General features: G+C 40.7%; 1 protein-coding gene across 1 annotated transcript; it reads right to left on the bottom strand.

Moving 5' to 3' along the window:
• Positions 1-1,044: 1,044 nt before the first annotated feature.
• On the bottom strand, positions 1,045-13,311 carry LOC134656854 (F-box only protein 9). The gene is made up of 10 exons (XM_063512380.1): positions 13,139-13,311; positions 12,354-12,494; positions 11,439-11,567; positions 6,630-6,777; positions 6,218-6,366; positions 5,754-5,917; positions 5,119-5,313; positions 4,411-4,543; positions 3,217-3,330; positions 1,045-1,435 (listed from the first exon to the last, which is right to left on the bottom strand). The coding sequence occupies exons 1-10, from the start codon at positions 13,139-13,141 to the stop codon at positions 1,259-1,261; spliced, it is 1,353 nt and encodes a 450-aa protein (XP_063368450.1). The 5' UTR covers positions 13,142-13,311; the 3' UTR covers positions 1,045-1,258.
• Between the last annotated feature and the right edge of the window lie 239 nt (positions 13,312-13,550).

Here is a 13,550-nt window from a genome sequence, read left to right as displayed (position 1 = left end):
GTCCTTAAATTTGCAACTGAAAAGTAAAATATCTATATGTAATAATAATGTACTTAAAAACGTAGAATATGTGTGATGTGAAAGTCGTCAAATATAAGTTTAACTTTTATTATCGCTGTAGTACAAGTTCTGCTACAAGCTACGAATAGTTGACTATCATTTTCTGTGTGTATTAATTTGTCTCAAATAATGTAATAAAATAAGTACAAAAAACTTTTTTGATGTTAAGCCGCTGTGTAAAATTCTAAATAATAATAATAACATTGATTTATATTTATAAAGACGGGCCTAACTTAATGCCCACTAAGAATGGTGCCAGTACAGCGGTGTCACGCACACGAATTCGAGTCACAACGCGATTGCTTGATGAGATGAGTCCGCATCACGCGCGCGATTGGTCGCAACTAGTTGCGTTAGACTGCACGATTTGCTCGAATTCGTGAGTGATACCGCTGAACTAGCACCATTCTTAAGGGGCCCACTGATTACCAGTCCGCCGGACGATATCGGCCTGTCAGTTAGAACAAGAATTTGATAGTTCCGAACATCTGACAGATCGATATCGTCCGGCGGACTGGTAATCAGTGGGCCCCTTTAGTGCCCGTAAGGCCCGTCTTTATAAATACATGTAAGTCAATGGATAAAAACTAACCAGTCCGCATGAAGATTGTTGTTATTCCAAAACCCAAGGTCACGAGTCTCCTGCTTGCGTGCCAATTACCTGTAAAGATGTTTATATTATTGGATTTCTTTTTACTGTGGAATCTTTAAGAGAGCAACGTGTGACGTCACAAATCACAATATTTAAAATCATCAATAACTAGGTACCTATTAAATAAAAAAATATATAAACCCCCGACGCCATAGGCCAATTATCTTAAACATCAAACCTCTATGAAATTATGACGTATAAATAACACTTGCACTGCGTGTGCTATCAAAATCGTTGCAGATTTATCTTGGTCTCAGCTCGGGCGACAGCTCGAACTGCGTCCACTGCTCCTTGCGGGCGGTACATGTAGCCTGTATGTAGTACTAGTGGTACATGTAGCCTGTATGTAGTACTAGTGGTACATGTAGCCTGTGTACAGTGACTCACAGCGGCGCATGAGTCTCGGCGGTGTAGGCGCGGACTCGGCTGAACGCGAACGGCGGGAACTTGGCGGGCGACAGCTCGAACTGCGTCCACTGCTCCTTGCGGGTGGTACACGTAGCCTGTATGTAGTACTAGTGGTACATGTAGCCTGTACAGAGTGACTCACAGCGGCGCATGAGTCTCGGCGGTGTAGGCGCGGACTCGGCTGAACGCGAACGGCGGGAACTTGGCGGGCGACAGCTCGAACTGCGTCCACTGCTCCTTGCGGGTGGAGACGCGGTAGCCGCGCCATTGCAGCTGCCAGTTGTTGCGGTTGCGGACTGAGCGCAGTTGGAGCTCCTGTAAAAAGTGAACGTAACAAAACGATAAGTGAACGTGACGTCAGATCACTGAGGGCCCATCTTGAAGTATGGAAAATAAGTAACGTTTATGTATATAATTTCTATACAATCTTTTATTGGTTTTTTGTGTCGTGCTAGTCGAAATTTAAATATTCGATCCAGAAATTTGGACATTGATGTATTTAATTGTTCCATTCCTTCGGTGAAGCGAAAATTAGCGAATCTATTTTTTAATCCACTTTGATCCCGATTGTTTTGTTTTCATAAGTAATAGGTTTGCGATTTGTCCGAGTGCTTAAGTATTTACGTGCCCTGTATTTTTACTGTCAGTATTGTTAACAGTTCTATATCCTTGATAATGATAAGTTCTGAGTTGCATACAATTATTATTGTTCTTTTGGAAAATATTGTTTTTTTCTTTTTTTTGAAATGTATAATACGTGATAGCATTGTGTGAAATTGCGCGCAAAGTTTGATATATTGTTTATTCCATTTCTATCTGTGAGTACCTGTAATTGGCTTTGTATTGTTACCTAAATCTGTATAATGTTTTTGTAGCTGTTGGTACTCCTGAAAAATAAAAATAAATAAATAATAAATAAAATGTAAGGCATCGAATGGTAGCTTTATTCCTTTTTGGAAGTAAAAAAAAACTTCTAAATTTTTTTTAAATCTTTTATTCATGATAAACTAACATACATTTTATAAATTACATAAAACTCGCCAAACTGTGGAGTTTGATGGCGAACTTTTAGGTCCTGTATTTTTTCATCATTTCCATATATTCTTTATTCTACTCCCGTACTTTTATTTGTCATTTAAAGGGCCGTGCATACACCTTTAAAACCCTACCTTATAGTTGTCAAGACAAGTCTTTAGTCTATTCCCCAAAAAAGAGTTTGTGCATACACGCAGTATCTTTTTGGCGATTTTACGATACTTCCTGTAATGACCACTTAAAAAATATTGAATGAAATACAGTGTTGCCAACCTTATTTTAAATGTCATCTCTGACAAATAAGTGAACCATAGACTTTTTTTTTTATTTAATTCATTCATTCATTCTTTTCCCGCCAGTACCCTCCATTTTTGCTACTTCTTGAATTAAAAATATTTGTTAAATTTGCAATTTTATTTCAAAGTAAGTGCTAGGTCGTAGAAAAAGTATTGTATGCAACTTGGAGGATATAATCAAACGGAGACGCCATGTCTGTAATTTTCTGTACAAAACAGTCTCCCGATTTTTGCGGGGGAGTGGAAACGTCAAATGTATGCGTAACGTAAAAATAGCCATGTCAGATAAACGTCAGTCCATATATTGTGTATGACCGTTGGCCGCCTATTTTCGACAGAGGGGAAAGCCTGTTAATGGCTACTCCGTTTAGTTGTATCCTCCAAGGTATGCAACGTTGTTTAACAGAGTCAAAAAATACTCGTGGCGTCTTTATTAACAATTTTCGGCTTCGCCTAAATTGTTACTCACGCCACTCGCCTTTTTTGACCTCTCTTAAACAACGGTTGCATAAAATACTATTAATATCCACATTACTGCAATAAATTGCTCATTTGCTATCTATTTTACTAGATTTTGTTATAAAATTCAACATGCGTCATCATGCCTATTACCTATTCTATTTCGATGTTTTCGATAAGTTGCAGTAGCGGAGCGTCTATACAACTCGATAATTGAGCAGTTTTTCCAGCAAATAATATAGAAAAGCCACGAGCTTTGAAAATATACAAGATATACTTGTAAGTTGTAACATTAAAATAACATACCAGGTGATAGATGGTGTCGTGATGCTCGTGGGTCTCCTTGCGTCGCGACCGGAACCGCGTGTTGGTGGTCTGTGCTGGTTTCTTGTCGTTGCTTTTCTTTACCACGATCACAACCTGAAGAAGATATGTCCAGATTATACATTGTTAAACACTTGCAACTTGCAACAGTTAACCCTTAAATGCATAGTGTTGCCAAATGTCTACAAAGCATTAGACAGCTCACAGATTAAGGATTAAACAAATTCTAAATGTTCCTGTATATTATTTCAATAGTAAAACTAATAAATTTTCCGAATTATTACATAAATTTACGCAGTATTTTAATTTATAAAAATTACATTTGTTTATAGACGAAATATCGGAAAACTTGGAAAAACCTGGAAGTTGATGATTTTTAGTATGTGATTTTGGGCAGATTTTTCGGGGTTTGTAATTATTTTATATTTACAAACTTTATCATAGGAACATCATAAATAGTGTACCTTTCTGATGTTAGTTACGATTTTTCCTATACCCTTTACTAATAGTTATATATTTCCTAAAATATGATTTAGCCTATGCAACTTTCAACACTGATTTCGCAGTGAAAATCGATGATATATTTTTTTTACTATTTTTCCTAGAAACGGCAAACAATTATGTGATACATATATTCATTTCGGGCAAAAAGAAAAAAATCATGCATTTAAGGGTTAATGACAGAAAATTAAGTAATAATGGCAGTGGAAAAGTCAACAATATATCGATTAAAAATTCGAAATAAAGACAGGGACGATAGGCGCTGCCGGCTTTTCAGTTGAGAAACTCGTCAGCAGTCATTCACATAAGAACCAAGTAGGAATAAGTGTACTGTAAAGGGATACGACCTAGCAGTGGAAGATAGATAAATATTCCACTAACCCGGGTTTAACCGGTTAAATCGGGAGTTACCCTGGTTACCAGTACAATTCGACACTAGGTTAACGGTTTAACCGCTTAACCCCGGGTTAGTAGGATGGTGCAAGTGGGCCTAAGATGATCTTCTGTATATTCTTTTCATATACTCTTATTTGAGCTACGATACAATAATATTAGGCTGCCTCTTCTGGAATGCGTACACCCATTCTAACTGACAGCGAGATCACATTCTAAAATTAAATATGGCATAGTTGCCAACCACTGACCAAAAAGCTGTAAAGGTTTTCTTTACAGTACCTTGTCTCCAACAAGTCTGTAGTGCCCCGGCAACGCCCCAGGCGCTAGTCGCTGCCGGCTCTTCAGCTGAGACACGCAGGCCACCGGCTCGTCAGGGGTCGTCCACATTATAACCACTCCGTCTGCGAAGAACCTGAACAAAAAGAGTTAAAGGAGTTTGAACCTTTTGAGCAGTAGTTAAGACTCCATATTTAAATGGCAGTGTCAATTGTCGCGCGGAACTGAGCGTTTATGTCAATTAAATATGGAATGTAACTACTATATAGAAGGTTCATGTTCATTTGGCTGTAGGTACTAAAGACAGTCGGATATTAAAAAATAACAATGGGGTGTAGGGCAATAATAATCCAGCATTGGAACGCGCGCAGCGGGCACCTTACGTCGGGCTTTAGGCTGCAGGACACGCGGCATTGGAGCGCGCTCAGCCCGCACTTTACGGGGTCTTTTAGCTTGAGGGCGCCAGGCATTGGAGCGCGCGACTTTAAGTCGTGCTACGGCCGACACTTTCACATAACATTTACATGTCAGCCGGGTAGTAAGATCCTGGGTCGTTGTATATACATGTACCTGAGGTAGCGGTATTAATCGATGAGGTACCACGGGCGGTAGAACTGGTCCTGGAAGGAGTTCTCCCCGTAGCGCAGGTAGGTCGTCTTGCAGATGTAACAGCCATGTAGTAAGATCCTGGGTCGTTGTATGTACATGTACCTGAGGTAGCGGTAGTAGTCGATGAGGTACCACGGGCGGTAGAACTGGTCCTGGAAGGAGTTCTCCCCGTGGCGCAGGTAGGTCGTCTTGCTTATATAACAGCCATGTAGTAAGATCCTGGGTCGTTGTATGTACATGTGTCGCCAGGATGTGCAGCCGTGGGCGCGCGGCGCGTCGCAGTCTATGCCCCATGTTCTGCGGAAAATATTGTGAGTAGAATGATTGAGAGGAACCTCAAGGTTACTAAGCAAGCGCTCAGCAAGCATATTATTAACTTTTGTATTAATCTTTTGTTAAGAAATTGGGAGTCTGTAGCGCCCTTCGTAGCGCGTTCAAAGTGCGCGTATACCAGGCGCCTGCTGAGCCCTTAAGTTAATTAGGGCGGGGGACACCCGACTTTCGGAGCGAGTTTTGCGCGCTCCTATATACACGGCACCTGCGGCGCGGTGCCCATGACACGAAAAGGTCAGGCCTGTTCAGAGCGAACTTGGTGTAACGCCTGCTTGATGTAATTTCGCCGTCGCAAGTACTTCAAAAGGCAATTATTCGTTTCCTAAAACCCAACATCTCATGGCGACCCTGCCAATCCGGCATACAAGCAACATTAGCAAGCTACATTAGCGCATTGAACTCACTTTACACACAACGCCCGCCAGAGGTCCATATCTCGGGCCGCCACGTATAGACCTCGGCATGACGCTGCCAGTCGCTCCAGGGAAGCTGCGTCCAACTCTGAGCTGACCACCCATCGCATAATCAGCAGAATTACTTCATAAGGTAGCCAGGATATATGCGCGCCCTGAGGAAAATCAATCTAAAAAAATCGCGTTTTTTTTCTACTTTTCACCTAATCAGAACACGATATCGAATATGACATTAAACGGATCCCCACTATTTTTGTAACATCCTATTGGCGTTATTCATAAAGGCATTAACTAATTCAGGCTTACAACGCAAAATCAACTCTATTTCCTACAGTTTAGGTTCAAATTTCAGTAGCAAATTTGGATGTTTAGTTTGTATGGCTGGGCCTTAGGAGGACAAAGTTATGAATAAGAGTTGTATAGATTTATATAGGTAAGTTGATCGGAATACTAACCCTTATGGCAACTTCTGGTTCGCACAGGACGCCCTTTTTCGCTTGCAACCGCTGCAATCTTGTGAGTATGTCCTCGCCTTCTATGAAATCTTCATCATCATCATCAGCTTCCGTCTCCACGCGTACCACCTCTTCTGTTTCTGACTCTTCTGTCAAATGATGGCATGGTTAGTTTACAGAAATACAAAATAAATTGTTAGCCGTACAACTCAAGGCGGATATGACGGATCGGTAATATTGTATGGCATCGTACAATACAACGAGCTATAAATATGTGTTGATGGAAATACCTTCTGGCATGTCCCGCGGGTCGGGGCTCTCATACAAATGCGTCTGTACGTCGGGCAGGATGCGCATGGCGCGTTTGTAGTGTTGTATGGCCTCATACAACTAATGTATGACCTAGATGTACCTTCAGGCATGTCCTTCGGCTCAGTGCTTTCATACAAGCGCGTTTCCACGTCGGGCAGTATTTGCATGGCTCGCTTGTAATGTTGTATGGCCTCATACAACTTTCCACGTCGCTCTAGGTCCACGCCCTCGCGAAACAGCTGCTTTGCCTGTTGCCATATTTAGTATGTTTTAGTGAAATTAAAGTGTTTGAGATGACATAATTTAAAATAACAATGTTCTCGTATGTGGACAGTGTCAGCAGTGATATATCATTAAATTCTTTGAGTGTGCTGTGGTATAATCCGGTATATCTGAGCGGCCGAGGTGCTCACAAATATCTGAACACGCCTCTATTGTAAGGGCGTTAGAGTGCGTGTTCAGATATTGTGAACACGTTGGCCGCTCCGATACATCTGATGGCGACTGGACTAAATATTAAAGTTGGTACAACATTGACCGTAACTTTTGTAAAATAAAAAATAAAAAGCCTTTCATTTCCTGTTATTTGTTTCATCAGTTTAATATTAGTAAAGTTAAAAAGAAACCTTAATTTAAAATAAAATCTACAAATTATTAGCTCTGTCTGGTAAAGACAGCTCAAAGGATTTGGTATTGCAAACATTTCCAAAATGAAGGAACTCCTAAATATATTTAATTTCCAATGCTAAAAAAACTATTTTTGGGAATTAAATAACATTAAATGTCTTTTATATTTAGTTTTAAGTTTTAAATTCGGTTTTGTGTTAGCATAAGTTTAATTTACTTGCTTTTTATTGTAATATGAGATGAATGTTAAATATTATGTAATAAACGAATAATCTATCTAATACCTTTAAACGAGCAATTCTTGTTTATTTAAATATATATATATATATATATATATATATATATTTGGGGGATCTCGGAAATGGGGGTTTTCGGGGTCGAGAAATCGATCTAGCTAGGTCTTATCTCTGGGAAAACGCGCATTTTCGAGTTTTTATATGTTTTCCAAGCGAAGCTCGGTCACCTAGATATTGACATTAAAGGTCGAGGTTATCAAACGCTTTCAGGCGCGGATCCACCGTTGTGGGCACGGTGGGCATGCCCACAACCCTAAATAGTATGTCCTATCGATTCCCTGACTAGCCGATTTTTCACAGACGCTTTGGCAGAGGAAGGTCGGCAACGCGCATGTAACACCTCTGGAGTTGCAGGCGTCCATAGGCTACGGTGACTGCTTACCATCAGGCGGCCCGTATGCTTGTTTGCCACCTATGTGGTATAAAAAAAAAACCTTTCACAGAATTTCATTGCGAATTAACCTATTGATATGCAAATTAACTTTACTAGACTGATCGTTTGGTACCTAACTGTCACGATTACCCGAGTAACCATTTGTTGAAAGTGTTGAAACAGAGTAGGTAGTGTGATCAACTGGTAGTCTGGCACCTATGAATTAGAAATTCCCGTAATTTAATAATTTTAATATCAGCTGACACAGAGTCCTAATTATTTGCAAGCATAAAGATTATTTACTAACAGGGGCAATTATTTTTAGCTTATGGGGTCTTAGAAATCGTAAACTTTCACAAATATTAGTACAATTTCCTAAATCAATAATGCCAACTTTTAATTTACAGGTGTATTTAGGGGTTTTTTTTCCACGTAGTTAGAAAAGTGTTATCTATGCATCAATGTTGTAAGTAACGCAATTGCTAAATCACTAATTTACCTGTAACTTTAGTACTTTTAGTAGTCTAGTCTTCAAGCTCAAAATGATGAAAAAAGCGGCCAAGTGCGAGTAGGACTCGCCCATGAAGGGTTCCGTATTTAGGGAATTTATGACGTATTAAAAATAAAACCGGCCAAGTGCGAGTCGGACTCGCGCACGGAGGGTTCCGCACCATCAACAAAAAATAAAGCAAAACAAGCAAAAACACGGTCACCCATCCAAGTACTGACCCCGCCCGACGTTGCTTAACTTCGGTCAAAAATCACGTTTGTTGTATGGGAGCCCCACTTAAATCTTTATTTTATTCTGTTTTTAGTATTAGTTGTTATAGCGGCAACAGAAATACATCATCTGTGAAAATTTCAACTGTCTAGCTATGACGGTTCGTGAGATACAGCCTGGTGACAGACGGACGGACGGACGGACGGACGGACGGACGGATGGACGGACGGATGGACGGACGGACGGACAGCGGAGTCTTAGTAATAGGGTCCCGTTTTTACCCTTTGGGTACGGAACCCTAAAAACTACTTACTAGATCTCTCGTTCAAACCAATTTTCGGTGGAAGTTTGAATGGTAAAGTACATCATATATTTTTTTTAGATTTATCATTCTCTTATTTTAGAAGTTACAGGGGGGGGGGGGGGACACATTTTACCACTTTGAAAGTGTCTCTCGCGCAAACTATTCAGTTTAGAAAAAAATGATATTGAAAACCTCAATATCATTTTTGAAGACCTATCCATAGAGATCCCCACACGTATGGGTTTGATGAAAAATTTTTTTTTAGTTTTTGTTCTAAGTATGGGGAACCCCCAAAATTTATTGTTTTTTTTCTATTTTTGTGTGAAAATCTTAATGCGATTAACAGAATACATCTACTTACCAAGTTTCAACAGTATAGATCTTATAGTTTCGGAAAAAAGTGGCTGTGACATACGGACGGACAGACGGACAGACAGACAGACATGACGAATCCATAAGGGTTCCGTTTTTTGCCATTTGGCTACGGAACCCTAAAAATTGAGATAAGTTGCACCCAAAAATACGTGTGATACCTGATTCGATTCGGAATAATGTCTAGAAAATGTATTCGAAGCGCACATCAAAAATTGCTAAAGTTATAATTAACATTAAAAAATACATAATACATAAGTATGGTATTTCGTTTTTGGCCAGTAAATATCTCATAAACTAATTGGCGTGAAAAGGTAAAATGTTTTTAAAGGTATTAAATATTTATTTAAAATTTGGAAAAAACGAATGGTGTAGGTATGGTGTATTTTAAACATGTTAATGCATGTGTACTACTGTTTACTACTGTTAGAAATTTCTAGACATTATTCTGAATTCAATGAGGCATCACACGTATCTCTAGGAGCAGTATCTCTACTTTCCACCACCCTGAACTCGTCGACTAGACTATCTACTTAACGAAATCTTTAAAAAACCGGCCAAGTGCGAGTCGCACTCGCGCACGAAGGGTTCTGTACCATTACGCAAGAAACGGCAAAAAATTCACAGAAGATTACTCTGCCAAATGAAATTCTTACAATAATTGTTCTGCTAATTAACACAAAAGCGAATTTAACGGTATGTGAACCAAGACTTGTGACGTCATCACGATCTACTGAGATCTGGATGGTCGTTCAAGAGCTTGGAGGATATAATCAAACGGAGACGCCATGTCTGTAATTTTCTGTACAAAACAGTCTGCCGATTTTTGCGGGGGAGGGGAACGTCAAATGTATGCGTAACGTAAAAATAGCCATGTCAGATAAACGTCAGTCCATACATTGTGTATGACCGTTGGCCGCCTATTTTCGACAGAGGGGAAAGCCTGTCAATGGCTACTCCGTTTAGTTGTATCCTCCAAGTTCAAGAGTCATGATTGTTCATGAGCGAGTTCGACACCTAATACTCTGACTCGTACTTGAAGATTTTTGGGTTCCTGTGACCACAACCTTTCTTGAGGGCTGGATCCGCGCCTGAACGCTTTCCCAAATTTTTGCAATTTGCATGTCTGTACTATGGAATAGACGCAAAGGCCAATGATGATGATGATGACTATGCTATGAGTGACACATGATAGAATTACCTTATCCTCCTCAGTCAAGGGTTCTGTGGGTTCCTGCGTGGCTGACTCGCGCTGCGGCGACGGCGTAGCGTCCAGCTCGCGCTGCCACTGCTGCCGGAGAGCTGCTGTATGTGTTACAGTCTGACAGAGACAACAGTCACACTACCTTGTCCTCCTCAGTCAAGGGTTCTGTGGGTTCCTGCGTGGCTGACTCGCGCTGCGGCGACGGCGTAGCGTCCAGCTCGCGCTGCCACTGCTGCCGGAGAGCTGCTGTATGTGTTACAGTCTGACAGAGACAACAGTCACACTACCTTGTCCTCCTCAGTCAAGGGTTCTGTGGGTTCCTGCGTGGCTGACTCGCGCTGCGGCGACGGCGTAGCGTCCAGCTCGCGCTGCCACTGCTGCCGGAGAGCTGCTGTATGTGTTACAGTCTGACAGAGACAACAGTCACACTACCTTGTCCTCCTCAGTCAAGGGTTCTGTGGGTTCCTGCGTGGCTGACTCGCGCTGCGGCGACGGCGTAGCGTCCAGCTCGCGCTGCCACTGCTGCCGGAGAGCTGCTGTATGTGTTACAGTCTGACAGAGACAACAGTCACACTACCTTGTCCTCCTCAGTCAAGGGTTCTGTGGGTTCCTGCGTGGCTGACTCGCGCTGCGGCGACGGCGTAGCGTCCAGCTCGCGCTGCCACTGCTGCCGGAGAGCTGCTGTATGTGTTACAGTCTGACAGAGACAACAGTCACACTACCTTGTCCTCCTCAGTCAAGGGTTCTGTGGGTTCCTGCGTGGCTGACTCGCGCTGCGGCGACGGCGTAGCGTCCAGCTCGCGCTGCCACTGCTGCCGGAGAGCTGCTGTATGTGTTACAGTCTGACAGAGACAACAGTCACACTACCTTGTCCTCCTCAGTCAAGGGTTCTGTGGGTTCCTGCGTGGCTGACTCGCGCTGCGGCGACGGCGTAGCGTCCAGCTCGCGCTGCCACTGCTGCCGGAGAGCTGCTGTATGTGTTACAGTCTGACAGAGACAACAGTCACACTACCTTGTCCTCCTCAGTCAAGGGTTCTGTGGGTTCCTGCGTGGCTGACTCGCGCTGCGGCGACGGCGTAGCGTCCAGCTCGCGCTGCCACTGCTGCCGGAAAGCTGCCAACTCGTCCGAGCCCTCCTTATTCTGAATTTAAATATAAGTTTGTATATCATGTTTAAATAATAACAAGGAGGGATCCTGTTTACAATTAGAGAGAGTATTATTAAGCCAATCAGTAATCACTTTTACTTATATTTTTCATAGGTTTAAATAAAATTAAAATTCCTATGTTAAGAGAATTAAGTTCGCCATTTTACCATCTTATTGTAAGTGTGCAATAAATATAAAATAAAATAAATAAATATAATAAATTAAGCTTAAATTTTCAGTCATTGTTTTGCTGACAAATTTAGACCCCAGGGAGTTGAAGAGAATGTTTTTATAATTTAATATGAATTAATAATACATTTTATGATGAACAACTTTTAGAACAGTTATTTTACAACTGCAACCATTCTATTTTTGTAGAATGTTTTTATAATTTAATATGAATACCTACGTTTTTTAGAACACAAACAGTCATAATAAACATATCACATATGTAGTACACAATGTACAGAAACTGAGAGGTGATACAAACAGACCTGGAGGTTCATTAAACACAATATTAATAAAATAAAAAGGTAGGTAAGAACAACGTAGTAAGTAATTTAAGAATACATAACTAAGCACACAATCTAGGAACAATGAAAACGGGCCACGCTGTGTGTGTGTGTGTGTGTGTGTGTGTGTGTGTGTGTGTGTGTGTGTGTTTTTATAATTTAATGTTAATGTTACATTTTATGATGATCAACTTGTGGAACAGTATTGGCTTCTATTTTGTACAAAAATGATTTACTTATAAAGTAATCATAGAAAATTATAACAAACCGAAGAATCATCATCATCATTGTCCAAGCTCAAGTCCTCAAGAGCCTCTGCAACCTCGAAGAGTGAAGAGGATGAGGGGTCCTCCTGCTCGCCTCCGTCAGAGTCGGTGCTTGTGCCGGCGCCAGCGCCTGATGAGGATGCCTGCAGACATTATGGTGTTTGACTAACAAAACAATCAAATCATCTTCTTTTTTCAAATTGTGAAGTTTATACGAAACACAGACGTGTACAGTTTGTCTAAGCTTACTTTGGACCAATTTCATTAGGACAAAGCCACCTTGCTAAATTTAGCTAGGAGTAAACGCCAGAAATTAGACCTTAATAATGACTTTTCGACACTTTGTCATAGCAAATGACATGCAAAGTTATCTTGGTTCGACTCCAATGCATGCTCAAGTTACCTACACTTTAAAGTTTTTTTTTTTTTCGAGTTTATGAAACAGATATTGTGTTAAATAATGTTTTATATTTTGTTTTTCCAATAAATTTCTAGTGCTTATTTCATGTATGGTGTGAAATAATTTATTTTAAATACAGACAACATCCCCATTGAAGGTTTAAAAAAATATACCTTTATTTAAAACTCTCAGCTGAACCATAATACCACTACACCTTATAAAACAAAGCCCAACACCACATTTGTCTGTCTGTTTGTATGTATGTTCGCAATAAATTCAAAAACTACTGAACAGGTTTTCATGTGGTTTTCACCTATAAATAGAGTGATTCTTGAGATAACGTAATAACATAATATAAATAACGAGTAGGTATCCGTGGACCCTCACCATGTCTCTTGTCGCTTCGAGAAGTGATAAAATAAATGTTAAGTGATATTAGTATTTTAGCAGCTAGTGCCACGGGCATAAAAAGTCGAATTAAATTGTTATCAATTAGTACAGCATGAAAAATTAACAAGTAAAAATTTGTCAATTCGGGATTATTTTCCTTCCTCTCATGTCATGTAAATGTCAAACGTCAAAATAAACGGGTATGTCAACTGTCAAGCAAGGATTCGTTCAGATATTATCAGACTTATCAAAAAATAAGATACTTTTTTAGGGTTCCGTACCCAAAGGGTAAAAACGGGACCCTATTACTAAGACTCCGCTGTCCGTCCGTCCGTCCGTCCGTCCGTCCGTCTGTCACCAGGCTGTATCTCACGAACCGTGATAGCTAGACAGTTGAAATTTTCACAGA

The sequence above is a fragment of the Cydia amplana genome, chromosome 2 (assembly GCF_948474715.1).
Source record: "Cydia amplana chromosome 2, ilCydAmpl1.1, whole genome shotgun sequence".
NCBI lineage: Eukaryota > Metazoa > Arthropoda > Insecta > Lepidoptera > Tortricidae > Cydia > Cydia amplana.
Note: the sequence above shows the minus strand (reverse complement) of the source record. Positions and strands in the feature narration are given on the sequence as shown.